At 41.9% G+C, this 17,613-nt stretch overlaps 1 protein-coding gene across 3 annotated transcripts in view; it reads right to left on the bottom strand.

Moving 5' to 3' along the window:
* The window catches only part of RORA (RAR related orphan receptor A), a 352,717-nt gene that overhangs the window by 10,472 nt on the left and 324,632 nt on the right, over positions 1-17,613 (bottom strand). For 2 of the 3 annotated variants that reach the window (XM_039723048.1, XM_039723050.1), the window contains 7 exons: positions 10,966-11,107; positions 8,904-9,299; positions 5,866-5,987; positions 4,654-4,786; positions 3,876-3,983; positions 2,429-2,539; positions 1,077-1,189 (listed from right to left, as the gene is read on the bottom strand). In XM_039723048.1, coding sequence (XP_039578982.1) covers positions 1,077-1,189; positions 2,429-2,539; positions 3,876-3,983; positions 4,654-4,786; positions 5,866-5,987; positions 8,904-9,299; positions 10,966-11,107 — 1,125 coding nt within the window. The remainder of the gene's footprint in view (positions 1-1,076; positions 1,190-2,428; positions 2,540-3,875; positions 3,984-4,653; positions 4,787-5,865; positions 5,988-8,903; positions 9,300-10,965; positions 11,108-17,613) is intronic. The other variant, XM_039723049.1, reaches the window with a different exon arrangement.

Here is a 17,613-nt window from a genome sequence, read left to right as displayed (position 1 = left end):
TGAAATAATCTTTTTTAAGGTCTTAGGAAAATGTGGCATTAGATTTCCTTGCTGGATTGAAAACCAAGTATTTCAGGGCTGGATCCTCACTCATTAAATTATCCTCTTGGAAGAAGGCAATCCCAGCTGCTCTTCAACCCACTGTAAATATTATGGAGGCAACTGGCAATGCAATAGATTAGACTTTTTTTACCTTCATTCAAAAAAGGTAAAAAATATGTACTTCAAAAACATCATGAGGGTACTCCCTGAAGTTATTGAGTAAAGTATTTTTATCAACACATATGGAAGACTCTTTCTTCTGACAAAGGTATCCAAAGTATACACTCAGAGAAAATTACATGAGCTAGGATTTGAAATTAAGAAAATCTGCAGAGCCCAGGCTGGACCATCCTACTTCTATTGTAAGTAATTCAGTGCTGTGAAACAAAGCATAAGCTCTGGCTGTGCAGAGGTGTAAAAGCAACTATGTCTGCAAGGTAAAGGTAAAGTGCCTGTATTTCCCCAGTTCTTCAGATTTACTTCTTGTAACATCACACCAGTTTCCCATTTCTGAGAAATTACATGAAGATACTTTAGTACATAATAGCAGGTAGTGCCTCTTTTTCCTAGGCATCAGTATTTGGAAGAACTGAGAAAAAGGCTATGTGGGGAACTTCTCACAGAAGTCAGAAAAACAAGTTTAGTTTGTGTGTTACATGTTATAACAACTTAATTGTCAGGCAGGCAGCAATTCCACAAATACTAAGGCATGCATGTTGTAGCACTGAAATAGTATTCTGTGTAGCAGGAGTGTTGTGTAGGAGACTATCCTAAAAACCTTCATCACTTTTCATGAAGTTCCACATAAAAATACTTCCTTTCAGACCATTCTCAACCTTGTTCCCTAGAACATCATCGTTTCACCTCTTCTAGGTTTAAGTAACTAGGTCTAACTGAGCAGCTCAATTTTGAACAAAGACTTCTGGGTTTATAAATAAATTAACTGTGTATGAGCTTTTACCCCATAATCAGGGCAGTGTTCAGATGAAGCCACTCTTTCACAGTCCTGTGACATGGCACAGGATGACTCTTACCTTTGTAAGAATTCCATCTTCTCGGTGGTTCTTCTGTAGGACGTGCTGAAGTGCTAGCTGGATCTTCTGTTGGAGTTTTTCAATTTTCACTTTCTCCTGAAGCCATGAGCGATCTGAATATAAATGGAGTTAAAACCTCTAGTAATGCACACATGGATCCCAGCACACCAGGACGTACTAAGTGTGTTACAGATTCCTTTCTCCTGTCTGCAACCTTCCTTTCAATTGTGATAAACTTTCATATAGAAAATGGGCTTCAAAATTAATAGGTTTTGAAATATATTTATTACATGCACTTAAAGTTACTTTTATAAAGCCCTTATTTAGGAGAATGCAATGCATCTGAGTAAGATCTATTATTCATTTGCAAGAAAATCTGTAGAATGCTTTACAGTGTTTACAAAATGAGCCTAGCAACTTTTTACCGGGAAATGAATAGATCATGTAATGAACAACTAGTTGGAGAGGATCTTCTTACTAAGGTCTTACAGAAAACCAGCAGAACATACAGTGACTGACAGAAAAATCAGATGCAAAGATTCAGCTATTAAAGAAAAAGCAGCTGAACTTCCTGGCAGAGAAGCAATATTAGCCGCCACATTCCTGGTGTGACAGAACTTCTTGCTAAAACACAGGGCTAACACACTTCCTGTCTGGCCAACAACATGAGCACATATTTATGACAGACTCACCACTGCTAACAGAAGTTTCCATCCCCACTCCTGAGTCCACTATGCTGCCCTCTGAACTCACAGTTTCCTTCCTCAGGTGTCAGGCCAGGCACAAACTGACTTTCTACCCCAGTACCTTGTTCCACCTGACCTAAGCAGCCTTTCCAGGACCTGGAGCACACTGTGCACATTCACCTGTGATTATCAACTTATTTTAGCCACAGGCATGGCAGACCCAGGCTGACTTCTGGGGTAACTTGGATGTCTTGCACCATAATTCTCAATGTCCCCAGTTATACTAAAATGGCACTGCTGGAAATTTTCTGCTGTGCTGCAGCTGCAAGCTCACACACATGGAAAGCTGCCTATGGGAGTTCAGGAACTCCCTGTCTCACCAGGACTGGCTCACGAGTCTCACACAAATGCATTTAAGCCTCTGCAAAAAAGCTGAGTCCTCAATAAGGGGAAAATGTGGAAAATATGGGCTTAGATTAGGATTTCCAATTCAACAAATTGGTTCCTAAATTTTAATGTGTTTATTAAAATAAAAAATTTGGTGAGGAGACACTCAAAAAGGTGATATTTCCACAACGTCTGATAATCGTAATGTTATCATTAAAAAGGCCTCAAAATAAAAACAACCCCTACCAAATAAATCTAGAGGAAATCTTCATCTCTTACCTGCTGACATTAAAACAAACGCAGAAAACAAAGCTATCTCATCTTCTGTCAGGTGCATAGAACATAAGCTTTTTCCAAATTCAAACACAAAGCTAATGAAGTCTTCACAACCTGCCAAAAAGAAGGTAAGCTCTTGTTTAAAACTACTTCAGTGCTACAGAGTTATTGATTTATTCTGATGGAGATGAGAAACAGATGTAAAACACTTCATAGGTGATCTTCTCCTTAAGGACTGTCAAGTGATGGCAGTGAGATCTCACTCATCCTTGAGGGTTTTACTGCACTCCCACATCCTGGCAGCCAAGATTCTCCAAGTTTTGCAGAGTGTATCTTTCCTACACTGGGTTCTTATGGGGTAAATATGGATAAATCTCAAGCCATTTATTTTCAAGCTCAAAATTGCTCTACCTTTGTTTCTGTTCTAAATGGAACTTTGTCATGTCAGTGTGGACTGAAGAAGTTCTGATTTTAAGATTACTGAGCACACAGAGTGGGGGAAGAGAGGCACACAAGGGACATGCAGGAAGCAAAGGGAGAAGCCATGACTGAACATGGTTCATGCAGAAGAGGAACTCTGTCTCCTTCCATCCATTCTCTTGCTCACACAGGTGTTATTCAGGTTACTGCTGCTGTCACACATGCAGGTTCAGTCTTTTAAAGTGAGCCCTGCTCTGAAGAGCATCACAACCTGAGAGACAAGGCTTTTCCTCAGCCTCCCCAGCCTAAACTTCTGGATATAGCTGGTAACAGATCCAAGTTGTATTTCCTTAGAACCCAGAATTGTTTGTGCTCTGACCTTGTACCTGGAGGTGTTTTAGAAAGGCAGAGAATACTTCAGTAATTCTCCAGCATTCTCCACTGATGTATTTTCACTGCCTCCAAAGTGGCTTACAGCCCAAATCTATACCCAGTGAATACATCCTTTTAAAATTAGCAAAAATACGTGGGAAAAAGTTTTCAAAATTGTATGTAGTTTAATTTTAAAAAATTATTTACTGTATTTTACCAGCAAATAACTGGACTTGGCAGATTTTAAAACACCAGTAACATCTTCAAAGCAGTAACGTCAGTATATCCCAAATTAGCTTAAAATCTGCTGCCTTTTCCAACAGGATATATGAAACATTATATTAGATATGAAATCTGGGCTTCTCTTCTCCACAAGTGAGTCCATACTGCGATATCTTAATCAAAATGCTGAACTTCAGCACCAACAGTCCTTTACTGCACACAGTTAAGCTGTTTTACCTCCTGAAATCAGCTCGGCCTCAACCAGAGCCAGCATGACAGCTTACAAACAGCAGTTCGAGCTCCAGAACTCTTTTATTTGAATACTATAGGCTGATTTTTCAAAGCAGCTGTTTTCCCTTGCTTTTCCACCTTATTATTTTTATTCTGTTGTTTTTTTGTTTTGTTTTTAAAGACACAACACTTCACATTTCCTTACCTAAGGACTTGAAAACCTCTGGGCTAGCATACTTGCCATCAAAGTAGACTGTGTTGTTCTGGGAGTCAAAGGCACGGCACATTCTGATGAACACAACCTCTAAAGACCCTAAAACAGAAACAATGGATGTTTGACTAAAGAAGGAGAGCCTTCAGCTGCAAAGAGCAAGTGAGGATTTCATAACAATGCTCTGCATTCATTGTCAGTTTAGTGGAGTAGTAAGTTGCTGAGGTGTAACAGAGCACAGTTTGGTTTGCTGGTAGAATTACATGAATTCCCATAAACCCCTTTAGAAGTTTTCGCTGAAGAAACTCAGTTAATGCTAATAAAATCCAGTGATTTTTTTAGAGTATGAAGTCTCTGAAGCCAAAGCAGCTCATTTATATGTATGTTCACCAAGCCTTAACAACTCGGTCCAGTATTTGTAACCCGAATTACTGCTACAACATCTTGCATAGAACAATTTGGATTTTTACCTTGAAATATTCACTATTAGCAATCAAAAAAAAAAATTAAATCCAATTTTTACATCTTAACACACTCATTGCTCCCTTTCTCCATAATGAAAATTTAATAGAGAGACTTGAACTCCTTCTCCCCACAATAACTAAGATGATGTTACTTCAAAGACAGAAAATTTGCAAGGTTTTTCATTATTTAATTTTAAATGATCACTGTACTGCATATGAATATAAGTGTATGCAACCACTGTATATACCATGTAACACCTTCCTCAGGCAAAACTAATAGAAGCAGACCTTAAAGCTGACCCACATACCTGCTTTTAAAAGCACAATTTGATCATTTTGACACAGTTCCATAAAGCCATCAATGCGTTTGGCAAATTCCACTACATACTGTATAGCTTCTGTTATTTTCACTGCGCATAACTGCCACATTACCTCCCTTTGCTGTTTGAGAGAGAAGAGAAATTCAAAAATTACTAACCAAGCTTTGGAAAGTAAAACTGAGCTAAAGAAAACCAAACAACAAAATGGAGTGAGTTCTCTCCAACACTCCTGGCTACAGTCTGCTTATAAGACAAGGGGAATTGACCTCAAAACCAGAGCCTCATGTGGATGAGTGACAATGCAACCATGGAAGACTTCTGCAGTCATGTCAGAAGAAATCCAGCTTGGAGAACTTTTATCATATGCCAAAAATGTCAAAGTGTAATGATTTTGGTCATTTCAGTGGGAATTTTATTCTCTGCATGAAAATAGAATGCCAATTTATACCAGCAAGGCATGATCATATTTTTTTCCAGTGTTGAAAATAATGCAGAATGAAAACACCTAAAGTAGAAAAAATTGTACTCCGAAAGGTTAAATATTTTTCTGTGGAAATGAAAAATATGTTCAAAGAACAGTGTGCTTTAGCAGTGCTTCCCAAGGCCATTTTCCAAATGTAGCCAATTGGTAGCAGCTTGTGGATGGAAGGCATGTTGGAAATAACATTGATTAGACCTTACAATACCCTGGTGGCAGGGCAGCACTGTGCTGCTGCTCCACAGGTAAAACCCAAACACTGAGGGACAACTGGAGCCTGAATCAGGATTCCAGTGAACCCGAAGGCTGCAGATCTGACGGAGCTCTGTGTTTATAAACTCAAACTGAAGCACAGCATGTAACATCACAAACTTGGTGGCTTGGGCTTTTGTTGTTGTTGTTGATCCAGGACATTACAATTTAAGAGAAGAAAATAACACACCAAACAGGACTGAAAAAATTCCTATTATTTCCTATCCTTCTTTATCAAAGACAGATTTTAGGAGAATGTCTTTGCCGTTTCCTATACCTGTAAAAACCACAAATGCAAAGATATCCTGACCATAGTGCTCCTTTTGATTCTAGTGTATTATTTTTTTAAACACACAGAAATATACATTCCTGATAGTAAGGAGAAAGCAGTGAAAAAGTGAATTTTGCAGTGTGTTATGGAAATACCATGCTTTAAAGAAACCATGCCGTATCTTGGCATGCTTTTATACCTTGTTCTGATAGTTCTCAATTTCCTCCTGCAGAAAAGTTTGCCATGTTATCTGCTGTAACTCCTCTCTCAAGTACTGGCAAGTTTCCATGTGTGACTTGGAAATATTCTGTGCAAGATGTTCTAAAAGAAAAAGCAGGAAACGACACGCGTTAGAAATGCAAAGCTGTACCTTCAGACACGAGAAGAGCTCGTATATTTCAGTTGCAACAGGGGGAGGGGAGAGGGTGGAAAAAAGAGAGAGAAAACTGCTTTGCTTTGGGTTTCCCTGGAGCCGGCTTCGGGAGGCAGCGCCGAAGGGCGGCCGGAGCCCGGCAGAGGGCGCCGGGACCCAGGGCTGGGCACAGCGGGGCCCGAGGCTGGGCACAGCGGGGCCCGAGGCTGGGCACAGCGGGGCCCGAGGCTGGGCACAGCGGGGCCCCAGGGGGACACGGGCACCGCGGGCACAGCCACAGCGCCCACCGGGACGGAGCGGGCACGGACCCCTCGAGCGAGGGCACACAGCCGTCCGCGGACACCGTCAGGGACGGGACAGAACGGCACCGCAGCCAGGCACAGTGCCAGTGCTTTCCAATAGGGAAATACAGTTACCACTGCCTAGTGTTCTCTCAGGCAGGACTCTGGTTACACGAAGCTGCCTGGGAGGGAAAAGCGTCTTTTTTTTCCCCCTACTCTCATATAATTAAAAAAATATCAGGAAAATGCATCTATTGGAGAATCCAGGTGATTAAGTTAACAAACTAAAAAGTCCCTAACACTAGGGGTTGTTTTCCTTCAGCTTTAGAGTAGTCACCTAATTTACTCTACATGATTTAAAATTTCCATACAATGTTTTAATTCCAAATAAAATTATTTCCTGCTGCTATACTTGATTAAAAGATGCATAAGGCAGATTTACATTTATTAATAAAACCTGGTTCCATGAATGTTTAGGAACACTTTCAAAAGCCTGAATAGAATTTAGATACCCAAGTTCTACTTTCATTGAACTTCCTCTTTCCTACCCTGACCCTTCAGGTGGGCATATTTTAGCATGCGACAAGTAGAGGCCTGGAGACTTGTCTCACACAATTCTGCTTTGTTTGGCCACTGAAAATGAAGGCTCAAACCAAAGAGGAATGGTGGTCACTACAACATGGAGGTATTCTGAGGGACTGCAGTTCTGGCTTTGTTTGCTAATGAGCAAACCCAACTCCTCACAAATTGTATTGCTGGATCCATATCTGTCAGTAGTTTGATGAAAAGTCATACAGATGCTCAAACCAAAGAGGAATGGTGGTCACTACAACATGGAGGTATTCTGAGGGACTGCAGTTCTGGGTCTTCAGTGAAACTGGCTTTGTTTGCTAATGAGCAAACCCAACTCCTCACAGACTGTATTGCTGGACCCATGTCTGTCAGTAGTTTGATTAACATATTACCTGAAAAGTCATAAAGACGAAGTAAAAGCACATGATATGTGCTACCTGGCAATAGGTAAGGTAGAACACAACGTAATTTATACTTTGTCACCATAGCTTTTTTGATGTATTTCAGAGCAATTTTTTTGGGTTTTTTTAACAAGTGTGTAGTTGAAACACTTGTTCTCTGTAGCAGCAGCTGACAGCATGATCCCTGTGCCCGTACAGGATGCAGGAGGTGAAATATTCCCATGTTATTCACAAACCTCCGCCTCACTTCGGGACTGCATTTCAGTACACACCTAAATATTTTCATTGAACAGCCACACCTTTCTAAATTGAAACCTTCGTCTGGCACACAAACATTCTTCAAACATTGTTCAGTAATGTTAATGCTGGGCACCCAAATCATGCTGTGCAGGGTTTAAATGAAGCACTATGTAAATAAAGGGAAGCAACAGGACAAACTTCATTAGGCCACTGTTCCAAACTCAACACAGGGCCTACAAAGGAAAAACCCTCTATTTTTTTTTCCTGTGGGTTTAATATAGATCTTTTTAATACCTTACATGAGAAAATTAGCAGTCATTTCATTGAGACAAGGCTGGTAGTGTGGCCTTTGTCCTGACATTTTCTTCTCCTTTTTACCTATCTGAAATTATTTGAACTGATGCCAGACACAATATTTTAGCTGTCAGGACAAATTACATTGTAGAGAGCAACATAAGGATGTTAAAAAGCAAGCTTCTTGTGACTTCCCCTCTGCAAAACTTCTCAAAAGAACATAAAATAAACAACACAAAATTTTAATGTGGAATACCTGATTTTTTGAACTATTTTTAGGTTTTCATAATAAAATATTTAGAAAAAATGTTGCTTCAGCAAGTTTTAAGAATCAATTTTAAATGCCTGGCTGCTTACATAAGTAATGGAATCATGAAACCAGTTCTTTGAATGTCCTGTTCCACTTTGTTTATAACCAGTTCACACAGCACACTCTAACCCCAGTCTCAGCTGTTGACAAGTCATACTTGTGGAATTCAGCCTTAGTGTAATCATTAAGGGAAAAGTTTAAAGTAAAATATGCTAATTAATGTGGTTGTTATAAGGCTCTTAGAGAAATTATCAAAACTTGCTACATTTAAAAATGTCCTTCAGTATCTGGGGCTAGATCCTCTTCAGTAAGTGACAAGAACTGCCCTCAGATTAGCCCAGGGCTTTCCTCAGGTAAAGAGCAGATGAAAATCAGCCTCATCCCTTTTTGTTAGGAGTAACAGCATTGAGGTAATGAAAAAGGAGATAAATTGTTACAAAATAATCTGCAAATAAAGAAATGTTTCTGTTTTCTCAACACTAAAAATTAGCTTCTCATCAGTATTCCAAGGGTTCTATTGCAGGGACTGAAAGCAAAAGCAGCACTGGTAGCACTGATCAACCCCAGTCCCCTGGGAGCTTTAGTGCAGAGCAGCAAGGAGTTCCCTGAGATCAGGGTATTTACTGTGCACTTCACACAAGAATGCCCATCCATGCCCACAGCTCTACTGAAGCAGCATTCTCACTATCACCTGGCTACATGTGCCACTTTAATCCAAAGGGTACTGTTAAGACAATTACAATGGAAGCTTTTCTCTCTCATTACCTAATTCTGCCATGGACACAGTTGGAGAGGTCTCCCCATTTGTAAAAGAACAATAAGGGAAGAAGCCCGATGCTGGTGTGTAGTCACATATTGGTTCTGGTTTGATTCCATTAATATCAAGACCCGACTGATCTGGAGAAGGCTGTATGTCTAAGTAGAAGCTGCTAACTGCAGAGTCTGCTTTGCTACCTTCAGGGGTATGCCCATCAATGTAATTACTGAGGTCGTCATGTAGCTCTGTTAACCCATTGGTGGTGATATTGTATGTTGGGGTGAGTGGTTCTGCCTCTCCTGGCTGCTGCTGGTGATCCCGCTGCTGCTGCTGCATTCGGTGTTTCTGCACCTCGGCGTACAGGCTGTCCCTCTGCTTTTTTGACATTCGACCAAACTTTACAGCTGAAATACAGACACACAAGAGATTACATCTCTACACATCCACCACCGCCTTGTGAGTCTTTCAACATTACATGGAAGGATACAGCACCCAAAAACCCCAAATGTGCAGGATGGACAGACCTAAGAACCACTTCTCAGTTACAGGTACACAGCTGCAGCACCTGCTCTTTAAAAGACTGTCTTGACGTGCCACTGAAATGGACCATTAGAAGTCAGTGGTTTAGCTTCATTAATTAACTTTCCACTTCTGTGCTGGAAAGATTTTCTCTTGTACGTTCGTTGAAGTTGACAGATGCATCTCCTCAGCATTCAAACCCTGCCTAGAAAGGCAAAAGCTAAACCAGAACACACTGGCCTGAAACAACTGTCCAGTTCCATCCAGCTGTGCATTCATGCTGCAGAATGAGGGCTGCTGTGAACCTGGAGTGTGGTGCCAACATGTGGGGTCCCTCTCAGTGTATCGACAGCAAGCTTTACTGAGACTGGGACTAAAGCACAAGGGAAGAACCACCAAACCTGCCTTCACTGCCCCTGGGACAGGCAAAAATGTTTAGTAGACGAGTAATTGTTAAACCTATGTGTGTGTGCACACAAGTGCATGTGTGTATCTCCACAGTGTTACTACGACTTTGAGGAGCATTAGCTGTAAGCAACTGGTTTGCAGCATCCAGGGAATTCCCAAGGATGCAGCATGGGATTTCAAAAACTTCATCCTTTAGAAAGGTGACTACTGCCTTCTGCTTTTCTACAGGAAAGCAAACATGTTGGAGGAACTAGTCATTACATGATCAACTGTTCCAGGTTTTTAGTCTCATGGCTAATAAAAAAAAATAAAGACAATGTAATTCAAAAAGTAAATGCAATGTGGGGACAATCTCCTTGATCAGGCCTCATGTACCTAGAGTAATGTGTATGTATTTGTAGAACATGCAGCGCTGCTGTCACTGAGGCAGGGGAAAAGACTGAGTCAGATCTTCAAATGGGTGAGTGGTGGCAGCTCCGTTCCATCTGTGGGGGAGGCGTGCAAGTCTCAGCTGCAAAGCCAGTTCTGACTGAATTACATAAGCAACTGTTTGGCAGAGGCGGGCTTTCATCACTACTCAAGCTGCAATTTTGAGCTTAATATTTAACAGCACTGGAACATCTTTCCTTCAGAATTCTATCTTTGAAAAAACACTGCATTATTTTTTTCTTTGTGTTTTTTCCATTATTCATTATACACATATTTGACTTCAGTCAATACTGTGAAGCAGTTCTGATCTGTACCCAAGCACCAGGCAATGCTACTTGCAACTACAGGAGGTCACTTAAGTTGGAATGAATATATAGAGGAAATATTAACATGAGACTAAAAAACTGCATCTTCAAGAAATGACCAGAGACAAAGCTCTTAACTGGGAACCGAAATAGGTAAGTAGGAAACAAGATAAATCCAAGAACTTTGTGCATGCCCTGATTTATATACATTTGAGTATATAGCAGCATCTAAAAACATTTAGCATACAACACAGAAAAATATGAAGCAACATCTGAAACTCACTCGATGATCTCAACTATCAGCCCAATGCACAGTGAGCACACAAATGCTGTGTTTTTTGGTTGACCATCCAGCACACCACACGCCATGTTAGCATTTCTCAGGCAGGCCCGAGCCAGCAGCGCTTACCATCCCGAGACATCCCCACAGCAAGGCATTTCTGTAAGCGACAGTGCTGGCAGCGGTTCCGGCTGGTCCGGTCGATCAGACAGTTCTTCTGCCGAGGACACGAGTACGTGGCATTGCTCTGCTGACTCCTCCTGAAAAAGCCCTGCCATGCCATGGCAAAACACAAGTCAAGGAGCTGTTAACTGATGGAGGAAATAGACTCTCAAAGGTAGCGTACTTCGCAGAAAAGAAGTTCAAGTGCTCTGTAGTCAACTAAAGGAAATTAAAACTAAAGGCTTGTTGTTTTTTTGTTTTCTCTCCTAGAAACAAACAAAAACCAGTAACTAGCAAGAAACAGTTCATTAAAAAAGCGTAACACATAAAGGAATTACACTTTTTATTCACTGACTTTACAGATCCCATATTACATATGGTACACCAGCTCTTTCCAAACAAGATAAAACTAATTATAGACTTTGATTTCCTATCTTCCCTGGGTTGTCATAGTTCTCCAAAATAGGGAGGATTCAACAGCTACCACCCTGTTCTGCTCTCTGGAGTGACAGTGGCAGGCTCTGATGTTCAGCCTCGCCAGTGTGTGTATGTGTTTAAAAATACACAGCACCATGCTGAACAGTTTCTCCTGCAAAGAACAATTTCTTAACATGCTTTTTTGTAGACTCACAGAATCATTAAGATGGGAAAAGATGTCTAAGATCATAAAGCCCAAACATGATCTCAGCACCACTGTGTTCACCACTAAAGCTGAAGTGCCACATCCACACACCTTTTTGAACACTTCCAGCAATAGTGATTCCACCCTTTCCATGGACAGTCTAATCCAATGCCTGCCCACCCTCTCAGTGAAGGTTTTTTCTCTAACATCCAACAGAAACCTGCCCTGCCACAACATGAGGCTATCTTCTTTTGTCCTGTTGCTGGCTCCATGGGAGAAAAGCCAGGCCCCCACCTGGCTCCATCTTCTGTCAGGGAGTTGTAGAAAGCAAGAAGGTCACAGCTGAGCCTCCTCTTCACCAGATTAAATAACCTCAGCACCTTCAGCTGTTCCTTATCAGACTAAAACCAGTAACAGCCTTGTGCTCCAGACCCTTCCCCTGCTCTGCTGCCCCTCTCTGGACACACTCCAGCCCCTCAGTGTCACTTGTCATGAGGGGCCCAAAAGCAGACAGCACCTGAGGTGCCCAGGACAGAGGGATGGTCACTGCACTGGGGCTGCTGTCACCCATTGCTGCTGTTGCATGAGTTACTTTGATGCTGACAGCCCAGGTTCTGTTCAACTCCATGCAGCATTTAGATTCTTAAGAGGGGAAAAGCTAAAACACGTTTTATGTATGGTCTCTTTCCTGAGTAACCCCATCTCCAAAGAAAGCTGGAGCTGGAAGGTTACGCACAGCTACAACTTTATTGTCTCCTCCAGAGAGGGGCACGTCATTAACCACTCTGCAGCTGTTTGCTTTGAAGTCCATTTCATCCTTTTGCCACAGACTGCCCAAACATAAGCTGCTGTGTGTGTAATACCTACTTCACAAGGATTCTGCAAAGATGCAGTCATTCTAAAGAGGCATTTGAGAGCAGTGAGCACACTATTTTAGTTTTACGTTGCCACATAATGGATTAATTAACAGTGCTGCAAAGAAAATAGCTCCTTGGAAAGGCTGGGCACCTTTTAATTAAAGCTGGACTTTTACCAGTTTGTTATTTACTCCAAGGTTTCATGCTGGAGTCCCTCAGCACACGTATCCCTACTTGGTGAAGCAAACAGAGGAAGGACTTCTGCATGACAAGTCTCAAGCAGTCAAGTAGTTCCTATCAAACTTCCTGATGACAGAAACATGGCAAAACACTGAGGCAAAACCCCTGCTCAGTCTTACCAGGAAGGTACCAATCTTTGTTGATTACACTCCTTTTGTGAAAGCTTTACTAGGGAAAACATGGAATATTAAAAAAAACCAAACAAAACAACAACACAAAAAAACCACCCCAAAAAACCTGAAGATGCTGTCTTTGATCCTGTTTTCCTGTACAGAATTTTTTACCCTTTTTTCTGCTCCTTGTTTCTAGATGACTGAACTTTCAACTGCTTTTTTCATGTTTGTCAATAGATAATTGTCACTGAGACTGAAAGTATTGCACATATTGAGCTCCAATTGAATGCATTTCACTCTACAATAATAATTCATGAAATACCATGGAAATGTTTACCATTCCAACATCACAACTGATCTCTCTAGAGAAACCAACTCTTGGTAAGTAGATAGATTAATTTCCAATTCTGGGAGCACCGTCAGTGGAGTCTGTTACTCCAGTGCAAGTACAAGTGTGTTCACCACTGAACTCCAAGTGCAATGCCATTCACCACCAAAACAGGATTAGGGACTGAGCTGACCAGTGACTGGTTGAGGTTCTTCATCAGTCCCTCAAAATCTCAGTTCTCCAAACACTCTTGGGATTACACTGAATGACATGCTCACACAAGAGCTGTATGAAACCCTCTGCCACCTCTGAGATTCTGCAAGTCAGCCTAAACAATATGTGAGACCAGCATGTCCCAATAACCTCAAGGATCCATATGTTTTCCTTTAGCTGAGATATATATATATATATACACACACACAGAGATTCTAAATTGCCACTTCGGCATATTTTATTAAGAATAGCCTTGTCAAGCTGAGGATTATTTTTAGTATTATAATGGAGAAAATACTGGCCTTTTTCCTCTTCAGATTTTCCCTAGAGACACAGCTGCTCAATACGTTTTAGTGTACAATATAGCAGCTAAGTTACAGCTTAAAGCTAAATCTCCAGTAGAGCAGAAATGCCTGAAACCCAGGCCTTTAAAAGCACTTGCACTTTACAAACTAGAGATACAGCAGAGTGCTTTTAAAAACAAACCCAAGAAAACATCAGGAGTAGGTAAAAGAAAGAAGAATCCTTGCCATAAACTTCAAAAGCTAATCAAAACTCTCTTCCAGAGCTCAGAAACACAGGTATCTGAGACTTGCAAGTGAATTGACAATAAAGGTCAAGTGAGGCCTTTTTGTTCTACAGTGCTGTCATTTACTTTGTGAGTTTTGGAAGCTTTTGGTGGTGCTTGGGCTTTCACATCAATGTAAGACGTGGGGAAGCCCCTATTACAGGAGCCTTCTGTAAGCACCTGCAGTTTCTTTCTAGGCTTTCCTCTCCTTTATTAAAAGGACAACACCCTATTCTGTTGTTCTGTCCCCTCTCTTTTGCCAGAGGCATGGAGCTGGCTATAATTTTTCCACCAGGAAGGAGGAGGTGGATGCATCCTTGGTACACGTGTATACGTTCGAGCTTTATGCAAGCCAGCCCAGGCCACATGCTTTTTATTGCGTGCATGTTTACAACCCTTCCTTCATGTGACCTAATGGGCCAAGCAGAGCCACCCCTCCTGACCAAGCACAGGGACAAGGCTGGTGCTGCACGGAAGCAGCCCCGGGGTCGGAGCACTCTGGCTCATGGCACACTTGGGCCAAGCCTCGGCCCCTCCTGGTGCCAGCACAAAGATCCAGCCCCAGCCACTGAGCTCTGCACATTCCCTTTTCCTGCAGATGGATGCACTTGGTGCCAGAAGAAGAGCAGCCCACGTAACAAGGCACATAACAAGCACGGCCCCTGCGTTTCAGAGCCTATTTATACCAACACGGTCTATGGGTGTTCGTTCGCTGCCACGAAATCAGGTTTGGGGAAAAAAGAGCGCAGGAACTTTTCATCTGCAAGTCACTTGGAATAACAACTTGTTAAAAAAGGACTTTGAAATGTAAATAGCAGTTTTTGCAAAGTCTATTAATAGTTTCAGCGAGTTCTCTGCTCAGCAGCTCGGCGTTGGAGCCGTTGGTGTCTGGGCTGGCTCCTGAGCCACTTGTGCTTCCCTCGTGTCCCAAAGGGCACCGCACAGGCTCCCTCTGCACCGCGCATGGGCTGAGACGCTGAGCTCATGTTTGGTCTTTTGACAAATTTTCATTTAATGAATTGATTCCTACAGTTCATTAACATACCCACTTCCACTTCTGTATACACATATGTCTTAATTAGCTGCTCATTGGCTGTTTAATTACAAGAAAACAGCTGACAGCTGCCTTGCTGCATCCTAATGGCAGACGTTTTGGAATGACTGTATGCGAGCCTGTGACAACAAAGGCTTATTCATAATCCCATGATTTATGGCTAATACTTAAAGACTTCCACGTATCATTAAGTTTTGCAATATTCTGAGCAATTAACAATTAGTTGGGGGGGAGTAATTCTTTTAGTGTTTTCTAAAGCAAACCAACACAAATTTTCTTCAAAGAAACATCAGAAAAATACACTGTAATACAAAAGACAGGCAAACATTCAAATTGTATTTTGAACCCTTTTATGACCACCAGCACATATTTTAGTCGTAAAGGGAGGAGAGTGCTCTGACAATATTGTTTAATAAACTGTGATAATCAAGTATTTGGTAATAACGTCATAGTGTCACTGAAAACAGGAAAACCATTCAGTTTTACATCAGTAATAAAGATGGGTGAGCTAGTGTTTGTCAACAAATGAAAGCAAGATGGGCAGGGACAGCACACCAGCTATTGTTTCCTGAAGTGAAGAACCCTGACATTCTTTGCAGTTACAATGAACAAGATCATCTGAGGTCTTAAAAGACACAAGAGACAAAAGCCAGTACTGATAAACCTTCTGATAAGCAGCGGAAATGCCCTGCATGAGGGGTTCTGTTAGACCAGCTACATGCAGTCAGGTAAAGAGAGGGATTGCTACTGCACTGGGGGGTCAGCTGGGCATGAAGTATTGACAGCAAAACCAAGTAACTGCATCTGCAAATTAAATTATACAGTTCAATGTATGACCATTTGGAACTGAATTTAACTTTCAGCTAGGAGAAAAGAACATGGATGTGTACAAACCACTTTTCTTTCCCAGCATGGTCCTTCCTGCAGCATAAAAGGTTGTTAAGAAATGGTTGAGTGAAGTGCCTCACACAGGTACCAGTTTTGTCAGTAGTGCTCCTGCAACTACCCTCTCTTAAAATTTTATTTTATTTGTAATAAGCTCAAATTTTCAGTTAAGGGAGAGTTGATGAAGTGGTGTTAAATTTTACTTTTTTAAAGGCAGATTCAAATTGAGCTAAATAGGCTGATGGGTCAGAAGTACTCAATGCTTTTGCAAAAACACTGCCACTAACTTCATAAGAACAGCCAGCAACATCATATCAAGGTAGGAAATGAAAACTTCTCAAGAAACACTAATGGGTTTCACTACAATCTTGTCTAGTTATGTGAAATGCAATGTAACAACTCAACTTGGTCAGAACACTTTCAACTCTGTGAAATGCAAGGGCTGCAGAGCGGCAGAAGAGCAACGGGATCAGCAAAAGTCAGTCTGACAAGAGCTGGTCTGTGATTTCATCTGTGATACAGATTAGGTTTTGAATAAACTGCATTTCTGCTGTTTATCAGTATTTACAGAGTAACATTTAAGTCAACATTAGGATTAAGTAACATTAAAGTTCACACCAAACTGGAGTGAAACCAGTCCAAGCTGAAAACACCCCACTTTGCTGTGGCTGTTGCTGCCTGTAGATCATTCCTGACAGGCTTGGCTTGAGGGCAGCAGCACAGCTGTTCCTCTGACAGCCACAGCCCTGCTCCTGCCATCTGATGCACGTGGGTGGGTTTGTGGCACCTGTGCAGAACCTCACTGACTTCTCTGGGACTGTGCAGAACACCGACTCCAGGAGCCAAGCACAGGACTGGGAATGAGCTCTTTGTAGCCAGGTACTTTTTACCAAGGAAGCTTTAGCATAACATGAAGAGCAACATCAGCATGCTCAAACCTGCAGCAGTCACAGCCACAGAAAAGCTGGGAAAAGAAAGCCATACCAATCCACACCTGGCTGCTTTGGCAGGAGCCAAGCTATGCCAACCTTTTCACCAGCCAAAATAGTTCTGTTGGGTGAGACTTTGTTGACAGTACTGTGGAAGAGTGTAGCACGAGAATCCAGAGAATCCAGAAGCCACAGTAGGTAATTTAAAAAGCTGCCTAGGCCATGATCATGTGAACTCTTCCTGTGACTTGTGCCCACTAGCAGACCCCAGTCTGTCACCTGCAGGTCATCTGGGCGCTGGCACTAAACAAGACTGAACTTCTTTAGGAGTGAGCTTCTCAAAGGAAGATAACTTGGTTAACTACGTTGATATTAATTGGCTTTAAAATTTTGTCTGAAATTGCATGGCTACAAAACTTCATTGTGCTCCTTCAAGAGAAGGAGAAAATGCCTCAATTATTGACTGGGCCACTCTTACTTCTCACCTTCTGCCTTCAAGGTTCAGAGGGGTTTCAGTGTGCTGAGCACCCCTGCCTGCTTGCCCTCCCTTCTGCCCTTCTCACCAGCTGACCCCTCGGGTGGAGTTCTCGGCAGGAGAGGATTGCACAGAGCTCCAAAAGAACTTGACTTATCAGCACTTGAAGGAAAATCATTTGTGCTGAAACATAGTATAGTGCACACACATTTCTCACTAAGTGCACGAAGATGAAGGAAGGAAAACACAGCTGGCAGCTTCCCTGTCCTTGGGCTCCTGCTCTGCAAGAAGCTCCATGTGGGGAGGCCAGCAGAGCAGCAGCAGCACGTTA

The sequence above is a fragment of the Passer montanus genome, unplaced genomic scaffold, assembly GCF_014805655.1.
Source record: "Passer montanus isolate IOZ18808 unplaced genomic scaffold, ASM1480565v1 scaffold5, whole genome shotgun sequence".
NCBI classification, from domain to species: domain Eukaryota; kingdom Metazoa; phylum Chordata; class Aves; order Passeriformes; family Passeridae; genus Passer; species Passer montanus.
This window is presented reverse-complemented; position numbering and strand designations above follow the sequence as displayed.